This window comes from Papio anubis, chromosome 3, assembly GCF_008728515.1.
Source record: "Papio anubis isolate 15944 chromosome 3, Panubis1.0, whole genome shotgun sequence".
Taxonomy (NCBI): domain Eukaryota; kingdom Metazoa; phylum Chordata; class Mammalia; order Primates; family Cercopithecidae; genus Papio; species Papio anubis.
In genome coordinates this window covers 70,978,619-70,998,182 of record NC_044978.1, presented here as the reverse complement: position 1 = coordinate 70,998,182, position 19,564 = coordinate 70,978,619, and the positions used below count along the sequence as shown (strand labels likewise).

Sequence of the window (19,564 nt, the reverse complement as noted above, 5' to 3'; positions counted from 1 at the left end):
CATGAATAGTACAACCATGAACATGTATGTAGAAGTATTTGTCTGACCACTGTTTTTTGTTCTTGTAGTACATACCTAGAAGTAGAATTGCTAGGTCATATGGTAATTCTATGTTTAACTTTTTGAGTAGTCACCAAAATGTTTTCCAAAGGGGCTGAACCACATTACAGTCCCACAGCTCTCTGATTCTTAAACCACCTTTATATACAGATTCTCCTTGACATACAGTGGGATTATATTCTTGTGTATTGAATGCATATCACTTTTAATCATCATAAAGCACAAAGATCTTTGCTTGAACCATCATAAGTCAGGGCTTGTCTATTCTCTGCAAGTACTTGCTTCCTCATACCTTATCTTCCCTAGATTGGAGCTGTTTATACTGAGTTACCACATTTTTACCAAAACTGACAACCTGATTAGCTGGTTCTCCCAACCCAGCTGAAATGGACTTTAATTAGAAAAACTAAGAAAAATAAAATTAATAAAAATATAAAGCTAAACTTTAGAAGCTAAAATTCTGCTGTGTAATTTCTAACCCAAACTACTCTAGTGATGATATATATAAAAGATAGATGTATAGATAATCTTCTATTGATTCTGTTTCACTAGAGAAATCCAATACATACTCCATTATGACTCGAGTAGATAGATAGGTAGGTAGGTAGGTAGATAGATAGATAGATAGATAGATTTATTATAAAAAATTGGCTTATGCGGTTATGGAGGCTGAGAAGTCTCAAGATATGCAGGCAACAAGCTGGAGATCCAGCAGAGCCAAGTGTGCAGTTCCTGTCCAGGTTTGAAAATCTGAGAACCAGGAGAACTGATAGTGTGTGTTCCAGTCTAAAATCTGACAGGTTCGATACTCAAGAGTCAATGTTTCAGTTTAAGTCTAAAGATAGGAAAAGATCAATTTTCCAGCTCAAGGCAGTCAGGCAGAAGGAGCACCCTTTTACTTGCAAAATATTCAATCTTTTTGTTCTACTTAAGACTTCATGTTATTGGATGAGGGCCACTCTCTTTAGAGAAGGAAATCTGCTTTATTCAGTCTGCTAATTGAATGTTAATCTCATCCAAAACATCCTCACAGACACACCCATAATAATGTTTGACCAATTATCTAAGCACCCCATAGCTCATTCAAGTTCACATGTAATGTTAACCTTCACAGAGTACTTTTGAGCCAGCACAATTTTTAGGACCTCAACTGAATTCAGATGGCCCTTATATATCCCATGTTGTCTAGAGTATTTCTTATTGGAGAATCCACAGTATCTATTAATTATGAGGCTTAGAAATCATTGATTAGCTGAATTATTTCCTTACTGTGTACCAGTAACTGTACTAAGAAGTGAACATCAAAAATTTCATACTCAAAAGGAAAAACAAGTCATAAATAAATTAGAAACTACCTTGAACTATTTGAAATCAAGGAATAGAACAGTGATTCTTAAAAGTGTGGTATAATGTCCCCTATATCAAAATCACCCAGGGTACATTGCCCTTGTTCAGGATGATTGTTCTGAATCTCCGGGTTAGGACCCAGAAGTCTACATTTTGTTAAGTTTCCCAGATAATCTTTATGTACATAGAAGTTTGAGAAGCACTGAAATAGGAAATGCTTTTATTTTAGCATTTTAGCAATTTTCAAAATAATTTGAAATAAAATGTTTTCTAATTACTTTTTCCAATTTGAATTATGTTGAAATTCTTCACCAAGATTCAAAACAGTTTATGAAAATAAAATAGTAAATAAATGTTCTACACTGACCATTTTCAAATCTTTATGAGTTTATTGCATCATTAGATCAATCAAAATTCATTCGTGTTCCCATTCAATAAATACTTACTTTCCCTTCTGTTCTTGACATCATGCTGGATTTTGGGAATGCAGCAGTGAATAGGATAGACATTGCTCATGGAGTTTATAGTCCAGCTTTAATCTCACATTTTGTTTTTAACACATAACACAAACCTTTTTTTGGAGGGGGGTGGGTTGCTGAACATTTAATTATTGTGGTGATTTTTTTAAGTATTTAGCATTTTCATGTCTTGAGCAGAACAGATGCACTACTTAAGGAGTTTCATACCTCTGCAACTGAAAGGAAATCTAATTGGTTCTGCAATAACAGTAAGTGGATTGAGACACCTCAATCCCCTAATGTGAAATCTTACAGCTCTGCTTCCTTTTCTGCTTTGCTGTTAAAAGCAAGTATTTTAAATTAAGGTATTAAAATGATGTTTATAGTAATATATAAACATCCCTTTTCTTCACAATTGAATGAATGAGATTTAACTAATAGTTTCCTAGAGATACTATGTAGTAAAAAATAGTGAACTATTTTTAACATTTTCTTTTAAAAAGTACATTAGTATTTTGACTAAGCATGTCAACCGTAAGCTAAACAGCATGTGCATAACAATTTCAAGTGAATACTTAGTGATAGTAGCACTTACTTAATAGTTTTCTCTTTTCCCCACTCGCCTACCATTATTTGCCAATTTCAGCTCCAGAAATCTTCTGGGAAAATCATTCTTCACCGCTATAATTTAGAGGTTATATATAATGTATGCACAAGACCAGCTAAAGTATGTAACAGAAGTAGCTCAAGATTGCTCTATAACTCTTTTCTCTGCTTTCACACAAACCTTTGTCCTTACTCTGTTACTACAATAGAAACAATAAAATACACATGCATTCAGGTGAAGAATGAAAATTCACTAAATTCATTTAGAAAAAATACCAAGCAATATAAAGCCCTGTGAAGTTATTATAATACAGCTGCTTGGATTATCTTCCTGTTTAGTGCTGATTAGACAAGCCCAGAAGTGTTAAGGCTCAATTTAAAAATATAGTTTAAAATTTTAGGCATATGCCTGATGTTTTCATGTGAGTAACAGAAAGTAATAGAACATGGAATTTTGTGACAGGACAATAAGGACCTTTGAAAGTTGGCAGAATAACGAAGGATTTCATTCACAAAGCTAAAACTCAACTTCTGTGTATTAGGAAAGGATTTAGGGCCATATATCCATTTCTCATTTGATCTTCATACAAAACCTGGGAGCTACATATTGTTATTCTTGTTTTCCAAGGGAGGAACCGTGATTTGGAAAGGTTCAGTAACTTGTCCAAGCTTCATATTATTACTCCGTAGTAATCAAGTAGCCAAGCCAGAGTCCTAAGTCACTCTGATTTCAATCTGCTGCTCTTCCATCATGGCCATGTTGGTGAGGCCAAGCTCAAGAACTGGGCACTCAGCAGATGGTGGCCTTGGCCTAAGGCAATTTAATAAGAGCAAAGATAATCTCTAAGACTCCTCACTGTACTTAGCAAATTCCTAGGTGAAAGCTCATAGAAAACACACTCCAGCCTTTGGTCTTTAAGACTATTTTAATCTGGCAGGATAAATAAAGTTTCTACATTTTTGTATGTAGACTTCACATTTAGAATATGGGCAAGTGAGAGCTGAGTGATTGTCTTGCCATTAGGAGTGTTCTTAAGTTAGATAATGCAGTGCCATGTCTATAGATTTCTTGTCAAGGGAGCTTAAATACTGTTGCAAAAACTGACTAGATATTATGCTTCCCACTAGCTTGCCCATCTTTCCTGTATTCTTTCTTATTTCCCTGCTGAATGTCAATTGTGTAGGTAGATCAAATAGTAAAGCTGATCCTGGCCTTATTATTTATTATTTTCCTCTAAGGGTATCCTTCCTCTAATTGTGCATGAAGCCCTACTCTAATATTAACCTAATTAACTGTTTCCAGCATATTTCAATGTTTTTCTTGTCTGAGAACAAGTCTTGTATAGTCTTTCCAGTTCTAAACCTGGTCAGAGAGAGACTAAAGTGATCATTGGAGCACTTCATAGTACTCCAGTGTCCTGCAGTCCAACTCTGCAGATGGTACAATGAATAAGTGCTCTTTAATCTGGATGCCAGTGGGTAAACATTACTAGTTTGGCTGGTGTGGTGGCTAATCTTATGTGTGAACGTAAGGAATTCCCTAAGCTAAGGGATGCCCATATAGCTGCTACAACGTGATTTGGGGTGTGTCTGTGGGAGTGTTTCTGGAAGAGATAAGCTTTTCACCTGGTGAGCTAAGTAAAGCAGATGGCCCTCCCCAATATAGGGGGCATCTTCCAATTTACTGAGAGACTGAATAGAACCAAGAGGTGGAGGAAGGGCAAACTCACTCTCTCTGCTTGAGCTGAGGCATCCATCTTTATCTGCCTCAGACACAGGCGCTCCTGGCTTCAGGCTTTCAAACTGCCACTTACACCATCACCCACCACCACCACCAATTTCTCAGGCCTTCCGTTGTGAACTGAATTATATCACCTGCTTTCTTATTCCTCCAGCTTGCCTCCACAACCACATGAGCCAAATCCTATAATAAATGACCTCCTATATCTATATCCATATCTATTTCCTGTCGGTCCTGTCTCTGGAAAATCCTAAATAATACAGCTGACTATTCACTGAGCAATCTAGTTTTCCCATTCCCCTCATGCTTTTAGGCTTTGAAAACTAAAAGTTAAATATTGGAAGTGGAAAAAAGAGCATCCTTGTGTTCATTTCTGGGAGAGTATGTCACCACAGTTCTGTATGCCAGTGATAACAGGATTCATGTTGTATTCTTGTTGTTTCCATGGACAACAGAAGCAGTGAGCTTCGAAATCCAAAATTCTCGTTAAGTCACTTCTTTAGCTCTTCAATAGCTTTGTGACCAAGGGAAAGCCACTTAAACTATATAAATCATGTCTACCACTTCTGAAATGGGAATAATACTCTCTAGTATACTAAATATATCTGATGCCTGGAGGAGGTATGAGTGCGTGTACACGTGTGTGTCTAGACACATAGGCATAGGAGCTTATCATTTGCTGCCTAATTGATTTCATTTACTCTAGCAAATATAGACATGTATATTTCTAAATAGTATATGATTGATTATAAAATATTAACTCTAAAAGCACTGTGCTCAAACGAAAATAATTTTATCTGCTAAAATAGGTCAAAATATAATCTAAGAAGCACAAATAAGAAACAAAAAAATTATCAAGACTTTCCACCAAGAATGCCACACATGTCATGAACACTAACATAAATCTTCATGTGAAACTTCTTTGCAATTACTTTTAATTTCAATTTCTGCCTCTTCATCTATTTGATGATTTATTCTGCTAACAAAAGTTAGAGAAAATTCAAAGGCTATAATTTTGCTCAGTTCTCAGAACTCAGATTCTTTAAATTAGATCTTTTTTGTCTTCAACTAGATATTTTAATGCCTACAAATTTTCTTAGCTTTGCAAAATGAAGACTTGGAAAAAAAAAGTTAGTGGGGTAGCATACAGATTAAAATTTGGAAAGATAATTTTGAAATTTTTGTGTTAAATTGTATTTGAAATGCAATTATTGTATAATTAAATTGCACATTATGTTCCTTTCTAACAGTCTGATAAGCATTTTCAAATGTTTTGTTTGCTAAAGGATAAACAATTATTTTCTGCTGCAGAAATGACTGCTTCATTGCTGTAGTCATGAGTGGCTTAATGATGGAGAGGTGTTCTAAAAAATGTGTTGTTAGCCAATTTTGTTGTCGTGCAAACATCACAGAGTGTACTTACACAAACCTAGATGGTATAGCCTACTACATACCTAAGACCACCAAAATATACGTGCTACATTGTTGACTGAAACATCATTATGAGATTCATAACTACATAAATATGTGTTGACACACAGAACACTATTTATATTAGTCAAAAAAGTAAACAACTTAGATGTACGACAATAGGATAAAATGGGTAAATAAATTATAGTATAGTCATTTGATGCAATATTCTGCATTCATTAGAAAATTTGGTTTTGGAAGATTAATGTGATAGGAGAAAGCCCATGATATACAGTCAAATGAAAAATTCAAAACTCTATATTTTTAATCCTGATTGCTATAGCTCTAATTTTTATTTTATGGCAGTAATTTACCTATATATCTATATGTCTGAAAATATAGTTATATGTGTTTATTTAGTTATTGAGAAAAATGGAAAGAAAACACATCATAATACTCTATTAGTGATTTTAATTATTTTTAATTAGAAAAAAATGTTATTTTAAAAATAATAATTGATACATGGAATTGTAAATTACCTTCCTATATATAATACAGTATTTTGGAATAATTAAAAACAAAAGTCCCATTTTTCAATAATCAAACCACTTTTGAAGGTAGACATCTATGTTCTTAGGGTTCCTGGATTGGCATTTGAGGAGACCACTAAATTGTGCCTCTTCAGACAGTCGTGATTCCTTACCTCCTCCGTGACTACAGTACTCTATCAGATGGGTTTTGCTTGCCCAGAATACATGTGGTTTTCTGTCTGTGGTGGTGGAGCACTGACTTAATTATAATTAGATTTTTAGATATGATCACACCATTTTAGACATGTTGCATATACAGAAAAAAGTATAATTTTATATCATTTTTATATTTTGTTCATAGTAATGAGTAGACTACTTCAGTTTAAAATAGAATAATGCTGAATAAAATCACTCTAGTAATGAAGGGTTTAGTGAAAAGGATATGATCTAAGCATATTGCTGGGTGCTTAAGCTTTTTACAAGGGTTAGGCCAGTAATAAATATATTTTTAAAAGGTGGGAATAATGGATGAATGTATAATATTGTTCTCATAAACATCTGCAAAATCTGGTTTATAAAAACAACATAAAAGATGACAAATATCACTGCTTATCTTAAGTATATAAAATATCATCTAGAAATAAATTTCCCCTCTTTACCATATATAGGAATAATTAGTATCTGCCATCTGTTTCAATGTATCTTTTATATGTTTTAGTGTTTGTTTCTAGAATATAAAATAAATACATAAAATGGCAACTCAAATCTGCAAATTCAGGGCTAATTTAGTAACTTAAATCATTGTATTCTAGTTGACTAAGAGTTTAGTTCACAGTAACTTTATTTAGCTTCTAAGGCCTAAGAACAAGACAGGTTTCTTATATATAGTTTTTCTTATCAAGTTTTGTAAATGTACATTAAAAATGCAATCAAGGATCACAAAGCAAAGTTCAAATTCATATTTAGTTTGAATAAGAAGAAAGGCAAAAAGAAAGAATGTTCATTTTACCAAATTGTAAGACTTAAAGCATTGAACACACAAAAAATACGTTCAAATAGATTTGGAATCTATATTTTAACCATTGAAAGAAGAAAAATAAACTGAAATGAAGTGAGTAAAATAGAAAAAGAAGAAAGATATGATCTAAGGGGAAGGAAATATAGAAAGGGTAGGCTAGAATGTTCAACTGGGGAACAAAAGAATTGAGAGAGGAAGAAGGGGAGAAGAAAGAAAGGGAAGATATTATAATTGTCAGCAAATACATATATATATATATAATGTGTGTGTGTTATAATTGTCAGCAGTATACATATACAGACACTTGTATATGTATATTATATATCTTATACCTAGGCACATCCTTCCCCACACCAGGGTCCAGCATCTGACCTAGAAGTTCCATTTGTAACTTCATCATGTCCAGCTGGCTGAATTCCCCCTCCCCCATCCAAACCGTCCCCACCTTGTAAGGACCTAATCTGTCCCTGATGACATTGCCGTCAGTTCAGTCTTTTGCTCCCCTAGTTAGGTGTAGAGATCCACCAACAGGCCTGTCTTCTATTTCTGAGTGTCATCAGGATGCATATATTACATGGTTTGGTTGTGCACACCAAAAAGCTTGCTCATGTTAAGAGAGTAGTGATATCAAAAGAATTAGATAGCTAAATTTCAAAAACTTACCATTGGCTAGATGAGTCTAAATTTGAACCCAGTAGTTCTCTACCTCTGCTTTTACAATTAGGAAGAATCTCTTGCATTCAGATAAAGCATACAATCATGGGGTAGTCAATGAATAAAAAATTGTATATCTGCTTATGCTCCAAAAAAGCTGGGACCATGAACATGATAAAGCAGACAGACCTTCCAGATGTCAGCATTATGATTAAGAAAATAAGATTTAGTTGTGGGCCCAACTGTATTAAGGAAAGGGATAAAGAAGATAAGGTGTGATAGAGTAAAAGGAGTGCCTAATTTGGATCTATATCCTTAAGCTGGGATCTACCACTAATTTCATCTATGAAAGATCATTTACAAATCTAACAGCACTACCTTCTGCCTAGCTGAAGTGAACACTCAACTACTGTGTATGTGTGTGTATGTGTGTGTGAGGAAGAGACAGACAGAGAAGGAGACAGAGAGAAGGAATATAAGAATCAGAATTTGTGATTGAGAAAGAAAAAAGAAGAAAGAAAAGTACATTAAATACTCAGCATGGTAAATATTTTATAGGATATAACAATTAAAACTGTAATTCAAAATAGCTTTACTTATCAGAAGTAGGATATTTTATTAGTCTGTTTTCTAATGAAAGGGCAAATTAGAGATCTACTTTACTATGATATCTCATTTTGAATAATAATTATTATCTTTTGGGAATCTCAGATTTGGATTTTGAAAACCAAAGACTTGTTTGAGAAATAATCTGTTTCTTTCAACATACGTTCTGGCATAGCTTCACTAAAAATGAGTGCCCTTCTTTTGACAATTGGTGATCTATGTGCCTGAAGGGCAAATTGGATATATTTTATGTACTAGATACTAGTTCCTTTGATACATACAGAATAAACTTCTCTTTCCATTTAACTTCCTTTTTCCAACTGACACTTTTTGCTGATTTATTGCAAGCTAAAGGATAAATAGATGTATGTGTTTCATGTAAACTCAAAAGTATCTCACTAGTTTTAAAGTGCTAAAGAAACTATTTTCCATTATTTAATTCTCGCATGTATAAGGAACCGGTTTTATCCTCTGAATGCAAAAAGGATATATCTTCTGGAAACTTTTTGATGCCATTCATTACCTGATACATTTTAAAAATTATATATTTCAGGCCCTGCTTGATACCCAGAATCTTTTGCGTGCACAAATCACAAATTTTACATTCAACCTGGGATTTTCAGGGAAATTTTACCATACAGGTAAGAAAAAGGGATTAACTGTTCTCATTAAGACCTCTCTGATCACTCTGCTTAAAATTGAACACTTCTCCTGTCCGCACCTTCCTACATTCCCTATGTTCCTCCCCAGCATTTTATCATTCAATTCCATTTAACATGTTATTTTTTAATTTTTGTAGAATATTAATGGTTTGAAAGTTTATGGAACTGTCTGATGGCCTTTCATTTTTATTGAATTATAATTTACATATATAAAAGTACATAAATAGTAAATGTGATATTCAGTGAATTTTCAAAGTGTACACAGCTGTGTAAACAACAGGCAGAACAAGAAAGAGAACACGTCCAAAATCTCCACTTCTTGTGCCCCTCACAATAACTAGCTTCTCTCCAAGAAGAGTAGGATCCTGACTTCTAATATCATGAATTAGTTTTGCTTGGCTTTGCGAGGTATGTAAAAGGAATCACACAGTAAATATTCATCTGTATCCAGCTCATTTTGTACAATGTTATTTCTGTTTCAGAGATATTATTGTCTATAGGTTATGATTCTTTACTTTTCCTTGCTGTACAGTATTCCAGTGTTGGAACATACAAAATATACTTATCTATTCCATTCAGCTGTAGATGGTTGGATGTTTCCAGACTTTGAGTTTTTCTGAATAGAAATATTCATAACTCCCTGTTATGAACATTTTTATACCTGTCCTTTAAAGAATTTGAGTATTCTTTTCTGTTAATCATCAACTAGGAATGGAATTGCTAGTTATGGACACACTTATAATTAGCTTTAGAAGAAAATGCCAGTTTTTCAAAATGGTTGTACCTGTTTATATTCCCAACAGTAGGAGTGTTCCTGTTGCTCTGTATGCCTGCCAGTATTTGATATTGTTTGTCTTTTTAATTTTAGCCTTTCTAGTGGACATGTAGAGATATCATATTAGGGTTTTAAAGTACATTTCTCTGAAGAGCAGTGAATGATCTTTCTTCATATTTTGACCAGCTATTTGGATATTCTCTCTTGAGGAATATCTGGGTTTTCTGCTTTTACTTAAAGATTTGTAGAAATTCTTTCCTTGAAATTCTTTTACAGTTCCACGTGTTCCAAGTACTTTATCCTGCTGTCTGGCTGTCTTTTAATTTTCCTTATGGTGCTTTTAATGAACAAAAATACTAAATTTTACTGTCGTTCAATTTATCATTTTTTTGTTTAATGGTCAGCCTTTTCTATCTTATTTAAGAAATCTTTGCATACCACAAGAGCATGAATATTGTTTTTCTTTTTGAGACAGGGTCTTGCTCTGTTGCCCAGGGTAGGGTGCAGTGGTGCAAACACAACTCACTGCAGCCTCAACCTCCTAGGCTTAAGAAATCCTCCACCTCAGTCTTTTGAGTAGCTAGGACTACAGGCCCATGCCACCATGACTGCCTGTGTTTTTTGTAGAGAAGAGGTCTTACTATATTGCCTAGACTGGCAATGTATAAATCTGTGATATATCTGGAATTGATTTTTGTGTATATATCAGATCGGGTCAATATAGTTTCTTTTTTCATAAAAATATCTAACTGGTTAGCCAGACATAGTGACATGTGCCTGTAGTCCCAACTACTCAGGAGACTGAGATGGGAGGATCACTTGAGCTCAGGAGGTCTAGGCTGCAATGAACTATGTTCATGCCACTGCAGTCCAGTCTGAGCAACAGAGCAAGAATCTGTCTCTTTTAAAAAATCTAATTAGCACCCAGTATTGTAAAGACCATCCCTTCCCACTGCTTCATTGTGTTATTATTATCAAAAATTATATGGCCATGTAACTGTGGACTCTCATTCTGGATTTCCCTATTAAATGTGAAAAGAAATCACTCTAAATATTGAGAATAATTACAAAGTTTTTTTCACAAATATAATTAAAATGAGTAAAGATATTTTGACTTGCCTCAGGATAGCCAAACACAATTTTGTAATTGAAAGAAATAACCTGTATTTTTAGAAGTTAAAAAAACAGATTACATGTATTGGTATACTCATATAATGGAATTTTCTGCAGTCATTAAAAAGAGATAATTTTAAATGTAAACCATATAGAAAGAGCTCTCAAGAAACACTGAAAAATCAGTGTACAGTACAGTGATTAGAACATGCTCCCAATTGTATAAAAATAAAGGAGAAGATAAAAACTATACAAAAATCAAGGCATAGTACAGTGATTAGAATATGTTCCCATTTATATAAAAATAAAAGAGAAGGTGAAATCTGTACAACTCTATGTATAGAACTCTTATAGCTTAGAAAACTCAGTTACTGAGTAGTTAAGTAACTTGTGCTATGCGAGATTTCTTAAATAAGATAGAAAAGGCTGACCGTTAAAAAAAAAATGATAAACTGAATGATGCTAAAATTAAGTATTTTTTATATAAGAGCTAGTAATACAGGTATAGGATATCTGTGAGAGAATTCATAATAAACTGGTAGGAATGGGTAACCATGAGTGTATTAGTCAGTTTTCATGCTGCTAATAAACACATACCTGAGACTGGGTAATTTATAAAGGAAAGAGGTTTAATGGACTCACAGTTCCACATGGCTGGGGAGGCCTCACAATCATGGCAGAAGATGAAGGAAGAGCAGAGGGGTGTCTTACATGGCAGTAGGCAAGAGGGCTTGTGCAGGTAACTCCCATTTATAAAACCACCAAATCTTGTGAGACTTCTTATTCACTGTCATGAGAACAGTATGGGGGAAACTGGCCCCATGATTCAATTATCTCCACCCAGCCCCACCCATGACACATGGAGATTATTACAATTCAAGGTGAGATTTGGGTGGGGACACAGAGCCAAACCATATCAGTGAAGAAGAGAATTTGAGAATCAAACAAGAAAGATGAAAAGAAGAGTTTTTACTAATTTTTTTCTGAACCTTTGCATTTTATAACATATATGTGTGTTAGATCTGAATGAATAAACTCATAAGTAATTTTTTAAAGTGATATAATATTTAAACAAGTTTGTCAGTTTTCTACAATTGCAAATACTTTTCAAACTTTTAATTTGATAATATGAGCAAGACTTACTTTGTATGTATTTGATGAATACCTTCAAGGGTTTAATAAACATATCATGCTGAGAATTTTATCCGTATACTAACATCAATATAATCTCCATATGCACATGAACAATATAAATAGTAATTTTATTTTTATATAGAAGTAATATTGTATTTCTAGAGCAAGTGAATGTCTATTTGTTTCCATGGAAGTTACAGAGCCATGAGACTTGGCTATAGTATTTTCCTGTTGTACTATTGTGTAACGAATACAATATGTATAATCATACAACTACATATAACTTTCACCTATCAATTTGAAAACTGTGTAGGTTTTAAGAATAACTTTAACATAAGAAGCGCTTAAGCTTTTATTCCCCTGAATTTCTTAGATCAATACATAAAATACACTTTTTCTGTGATTGTTTTAAATATTAACAACTGGGAACTTCATGATTTATGTTTGACTTTGTTTTACGATTCAGTGAGTTGGTTCTTATTGTAACCTCAAAAATAAAAACATAATTAGACATCTATTTTAAATCTTTTCCTAATAGGAAAGTTCTGCTACCTTGGCAATAGATATGTGAAGTGAGAACTTTCTCTTTATGTGCAGAGGTTTAGTTCATCTTTCTAGCGAAGTTAGACTCATAGCATCACTAACTTTCACAATGGAGAGCCCCAAGAGCTTAAGGAAACAGAAGACTGCCCATAACCTCTTCCTAAACTTCTGAGTTAGGATATCCTAACTTCAGGATGATTGTCTTAGATTCTTTGACGCCTATTATATAAATGAAAATTATCATATGGATAAAAAACCATCAGGGCAAACTTAAGGTGAAATACGTGTTATGTTTAGGGGGAAAGGGAGATAGTAGGAAGAGACATCACAGCAAAACCAGGACAGCCCAGATTTGCTCAAGAAATACAAGAAAACACTCCTGACAACTCCATTATTTTTTTGCCCATCATTGAATACTGGGGAACTATGCTAGCCAATTCATGTCATTCCTTCTCATCTCTGTAAGGTTTGTCCTCTTTCTTTACTTGGGCACTTCCCACAGCTCATAATAAGAGTATCCTCTCCCTAAGTCAGAGAAAGTACAACACAGGTGGAAACAGAGGCCAAGGTTTGAAAGGGTCTTGTTATTTGTGTATAATATGAGAGTTTCCACAGAACTGTAGCCAGGGTTGTCTAAGGCCAGTTAAATCATTTTTTAGAGAGAACAGATGTAAAATTTAATATTTGATCTTTCAAAACTTAGATGGGATAAAATGTAATTGAATTATATTGTCTTCCTTTCTAAATGAAGAAATTGCTATTCCTTTTTCTATAAAAAATTCTATCCATTTTACTCAGTCTTGAAGGGAAAAAGAAAAGTGGCACTGTCATAGTAGTAATACTTTATGTCAGAAGAGAGCTTTATCTTGTTTGATTTATTTTAATTTTTGAAGGTTATATGCATTTATGTGAGAAATAAAGGGATAAAAAATAAAAATCATAGTTCCCTTTTAGTGCTTTGTTAAGCACTTTTCATGTACTTTTCTACTGAATCCTAGAAGTTAAAAAATGTGTTAACTTGTTTTCTAGATAAGAACATAGAAACTTAAAGGGGCCCAAGGTCACATAGCTAGTGAAGTGTCAAAAAATAGTCTTAACCCATCCTTGATTAGGGAAGCTGAATGACAAAAGATTCTCCTTATTTATAGATTTGTTAGTTTTTTATGTTTCCCAAAATCACTGAGATCCAATAGTAACTATACATTCTAATTATATTACAGAAGAAATTAACAACGGGAAGAGCAATGTTATACTGACTGAGTAAATGCTGATCTTATTTCTAGACTCCACGTTTGGCCAGTGAATGACAGTTAAGGGCCCTGAATTTGGAGTTGCTCAATCTGAGTTAGAACTCAGGATTTCAGTTCAGGCTCCGTCTCAAACCTCTCAGTGACATGGAGCAAGTTACTTTACCTCTCCAAATATCAATTCCCTTATTTGTAAAATGAAGTTGGCAGCAGCCCTCACCTCATGAGGTTGTTTTGAGAATGAAGTGAAATGATGGTTGTAAAGTACCCAACACAGTGCTTGACATAACAACACAACATAGAGTCTCAATCAATGATGATTTTAAATATAATATCAGAATAGGAAACACTACAGATAAAGTAGTGTAGAGACCAGTTATTTAAATAAATATATTAAAAATAAATTATAGTTTGCAATAACTTTATAAGACTTCAGCATAGTTTTGTGACAAGTTAAGAAATGGCACTTAACACTGTGGAAAGGAGTTTGGAAGTTTCTCAAAAAACTTAAAACAGAACTAACATTCAACCCAGCAATCCCATTATTGGACATTATTATATATCCAAAGAAAGCAAATCATTATACCAAAAAGACACATGCACTCACATGATCACTACAGCACTATTCACAGTAGCAAAGATGTGGAATAAACCTAGGTGTCCATGTGTCCATCCAATCCAATGGTGGATTGACTGAAGAAAATCTGATACATATACTCCATGGAATACTACACCACCATAAAAAAGGAATGAAATCATACCCTCTGCAGCAACATGGATGCAGCTGGAGGCCATTATCCTAAGTGAATCAATGCAAGAGCAGAAAACCAAATACCACACGTTCTCATTTATAAGTGAGAACTAAACAACCGGTACTCATAGTCATAGAGATGGCAACAGTAGACATTGGGGGCTAATAGCAGAGAGGGAAGGAGAAGAGTAAAGGTTGAAAAACTAACTGTTGGGTATTATTCTCATTATCTGAGTGACGGGATCTTTCATATCCCAAACCTCAGCATCATGCAATATGCCCAGGTAACAAACCTGCATGTCCCCACTGAATCTAAAATAAAAGTTGAAAAGAAAATAAAATAAATATAATCTGCATCTTCCCAGAAAAAGGAAATAACACTTAAAATTGAAGAATTTGACTTCTTGTTCTTCTCTTTTCCTCCAGTTCTAACAAACGTGGGCAAAGTGGGGAAGCAAAGAGTTGGCAAGAGGCCATGACAGTCCAACCAAATGTAATTGACCCACAGTTAATTACACTTCAACTGCTTTTTAATCGAAAAAAATTTTTTTTTTTTTCCGAGACAGAGTCTCGCTCTGTCGCCTAGGCTGGAGTGCAGTGGTGCCATATCAGCTCACTGCAAGCTCCGCCTCCCAGGTTAATGCCATTCTCCTGCCTCTGCCTCCCCAGTGGCTGGGACTACAGGTGCCCACCACCACGACTGGCTAATTTTTTTTTTTGTATTTTTAGTAGAGATGGGATTTCACCATGTTAGCCAGGATGGTCTCGATCTTAAGACCTTGTGATCCACCCGCCTCAGCCTCCCAAAGTGCTAGGATTATAGGCGTGAGCCACCAAGCCCAGCCCATAATTATGAAAGTAATAAGCAAGAGACATTTGTTTTCAATGTAATTCTAATGTAAAACATTCTCAAAGTAGGATTAAAAGAAATCAGATAAGACAAATCTATAAAGAGAAGACATAAAATCATGCCTAATGTGAACTGAGACAAATATGTCAGAAGGCAGATATTATTTGTCTAACTCTTGCATGATTCAAATGTATGAATATTTTAGTCACAGATTTCACCATGATGTTCAGGAAAGGACAACAAATGCCTGAGCTATCTTTTCAAAGAACCCTGAGATCTGCTGTTCTGTTCTGATAAATAATATTTCAGCAGAGTCCAACTAAAAAAGCATGAATAAAGGAAAGATAACAGGAAAGTTGCAAGAAAAGATAGGAATTATAGGCAACAAGGAATAGAGCTTAAAAGCGGTAGGAGAGGAGACTTCTTATAAACTAGGGAATCTCAGCTCACTGACATTGCAGGGTATGTGGAAATCAGGAATGAATTGATTTCCGGGAAACTCCAAGAGATTCTGCCTGCTCTCAGTGTGAGAAAATAAAATGGCAACAAATAACTGACACTAATACAGTGTCCTGGAGACTACAAAATGTTAAGCAACAGGGGAGTATCTTGGATAGAAGCAGAGATGTTTAAATGCAGGGAAACTAAATGACATCATTCTCATGTCAAGCAAAACATGTATTTAAGATCACCAGTCACACCTACAAAATGCTTCTTTACTAAGTCACCTTATTTATCACCTCAAATTTAGAAGGACCCAAGAACCTGCCATGGTTAGGATCATCAGAGTTTCTAAACCCCTGAATCCATCTTCCTATTTTTCTTGCCTTTCTCTCTATAAAATTTCCCTGAGCCATAAGAAAACCGCTCAGAAGCTCCAAGAATGCTGGTGACTCATTCATTAATCAGGCCAATGAGTTAATATAATGACTTGGTCAGTTCTTGAACATAATGTCACCTCTCCCACATAGCACATGTGAAAATTACCTCCTCCTTTCATGTAGTATTGTAATGAGGAAAAAAAACTCAAGGAGACATGCAAGGAAACACAAGAAGAACTGAAGTAGGAAATACAGGAAGAAAAGAAAGGGGCATTATAAGTTGCCCAATATTGCCAGAATTATGTAGACACTACCTCCCCCAAAAAATAAAATAGGTACTGCTGTCCATCTTTTTACCTACGTGAATACAGACATTAAAGAGATCATGTGACTTGGCCACACAACTCAAATGTGTTGGAACCTACAAATAAACTAAAGCCTTCTGACTTCAAAGGCTATACTCGTTCTACTATACAATGGTAACATAAGTGTATATTAAGAAGAAAAAATAAAGAAAATAAAACATTAGATTTAAAGATGTAATCTTTGTATGTAGTGGAGAGGAAGTTCCTTCATAGCAGCAGAGTACTTAAGCATATGAAAGTGAAACTGAAGACTGTCCTTGAAGGATTATGCTATTCCACTCACTCTATAGCACTCAATCTTTGTTTCTCCTGTATAAATTTGAATGACCATGAAACCTCTTAGTATGCCTTCATCTCCAGTAAAGGTTTTCAATGCCCACCAAATCACAGGACCTGATTCTTTTCCTGCCAATAGACTCTGCCTCCCTTCTCTTGAGAAGTTGAATGAACAATGTTAACAGGGACTGGGTTTAGAATGACTGGCAGCAGTCCATTCTCCATCTTTAGCCTGTAGGGCTCTAATAAAACAAATCATATCAGAGCTTCCATTGAAAATATGGGAGGAGATTTTTCTCCACACAGAAAGGACATCATAGGAAGAACCCACTACTCTGGGAGCTTATTGGATTCAATGTTGTGGCTAAAATTCAAGTGTGGCTGCATAATTGTATAATGACTAGTATTATCTTATGATATTCCAGGACAGTAGTGAGCACCTTACACTGTTCTTATTTTATGCTATAGTAAAGAAGCTATGCCTGGGGAAGTACAAAAAGGACTCAGCCCCTTCAAATAAGTTAAAAGAACAGTGAAATTTCCCGCAGTCCACTGAACTGCAGGCCAAGGAAAATGGGAAGAAATAAAATGAGTTCAAGTATGAAACCTCCAAGAAACAACAACAGGGCTGACACTTAAGGAAATAGGAGTTTCGTGATGGAAAATCTTCTTCCAACAACTTGAGAGAAAGGACAAGCATATGGAACATGAGTACCACCAAGGAGCAGCTTGGATTGTTTTGATAGTGGTGACTATGATTTCACCACTTCGCAACTTCTGTCCATCACTTTCACCCTTTCTTCTTGTTTATCCTTCAGTTTTCTCTAATTTTCCCAATAACAATTTCCACATTTCCTTCTTTTCTCTTTCTTATGCATCAGTTTTCACCAAATACTAAGTAGCTTCTTCCCAGACCTAAGGAGGAACCTGAATAAAAGAATTACTTTGTTGTATATGCAGCCCATTTCACAATGACCTACTACTTCTGAGGCTGTGACACACATTCCTTACTCATATTTCCTCAATTACATTTCCTACTTATCCCCCATTCTCTCCAGACTACCAATTGCACAAAAATCCTGAAAGTTAAGAGTTCTAATATCCTTGGGAATGGTTATATATTTTCATTTTGCAGTGATTTCAAATCCATGTCTCATATTTAATAACGTTTAAGAGTTTTACATGGTCTCTGATTATTTTCTAACAGATTTTCCTTTGATACATTTGAGTTTAAAGCCTTACACATAAAACAGAATAAATGATGTCTTCTAAATACATATATGAGAATAGATTAGATAGGTAGATTGATTGATTGATTGATCATAGATCTGCATAACTGGAATTAATTGGATAATCTTTTTCCCCCCTAAAGGAACTGAAGAGGAAGATGAAGGGGATGACTGTCTGTTGGGGTCTGTGGATGAGTTCTGGTGGTTTCCTCACATGTGGAGCCATATGCAGCCCCACCTCTTCCACAACGAGTCATCTTTGGTGGAGCAGATGATTCTCAACAAAAAGTTTGCCTTAGTAAGTAATTCACTTTGACTGTTGCATTGAAGTAGTGTACACTGATTGGAGAAATGAAAAGGTTATTATATTATGGCATAGCGGCGCTTTTAAGTAACTTTTTCATATGATCATTTAGAAGATTTTGGTATTGCCACCTTTCAGTATGTGGCTCTTGAGTTTGTATTGAGTGCTTACCACTATACTTAATGTTTTGAAGGATCTAATTTAAGAGGGACTTCACAAGATACAAAATTTATGATGACGTTATGGTTAGAGCTCCTAAGACATGGCTCCTGTCCAGAAGGAGTTTCCTGCTGCACTGGGAAGGCAGAAATATGCACGTTAAACAATTCCCCAACAAAATAAAATATTTTTTCATGATCTAATGCCAAACTTCACAGACAGAAAACCCACAGTTCAAAGAAGTAAGTATCACTGGGAGTAGCCCAAGATGGGTTCTTCTGGAAATGAGATTTTAGATACATCCTGAAATAAGAATAATTCTTGGGTATCAGGATGAACTGGCATGAAATGAGGTTGAGAGAAAAGAGCAGGTAGGAGACCATAATGACTGCATGAGGTAATAAAGACTCAATCTAAACAGTTAAAAGCATTGCAAACATATATGTTATATGGATGGAACATTTGCTTAGCTGAAGCAAGGTGCACCATGTGATACTGAAGGGTTTATATTCAGGACAGGGAAATTTATAGTAAAAGTTTAAATAAGAACATTATGAAGAAAAATGTGCTTGTGATCAGAGAGAGTACCGAGGTACACTTACATGGAATGGTTTTCTACACCAGTTGCTAGAGCTAAGAAGTTTTAGTTGGTTCTCACAGCACCTTACTCAAACATATATAAGACGAGGTTAGAATTTATACACTATATTTTTTTTTCTTGAGGATATATAAGACCAAATACTTTATGGTGGCATCAGGAGCCCATATTTGTCTTTTAGCTTCAATCTACTCCACCAAATATACAAATAGCTTCAGGTGCACCTTTGCCACATATTGATATTTTGTCAAGAAAGCAAGAATAGTGCTCCTCCACGCTGATATTGTGAAAATGTTTTGATGGTATA

The 19,564-nt window shown here is 34.8% G+C and overlaps 1 protein-coding gene across 3 annotated transcripts in view; it reads left to right on the top strand.

Moving 5' to 3' along the window:
- NDST3 (N-deacetylase and N-sulfotransferase 3) overlaps window positions 1-19,564 on the top strand; it is a 212,344-nt gene that overhangs the window by 58,900 nt on the left and 133,880 nt on the right. For all 3 annotated transcript variants that reach the window (XM_003899120.5, XM_009207471.3, XM_009207470.3), the window contains exons 3-4: window positions 8,984-9,071; window positions 18,340-18,494. In XM_003899120.5, the coding sequence (XP_003899169.1) occupies window positions 8,984-9,071; window positions 18,340-18,494 (243 nt within the window). The remainder of the gene's footprint in view (window positions 1-8,983; window positions 9,072-18,339; window positions 18,495-19,564) is intronic.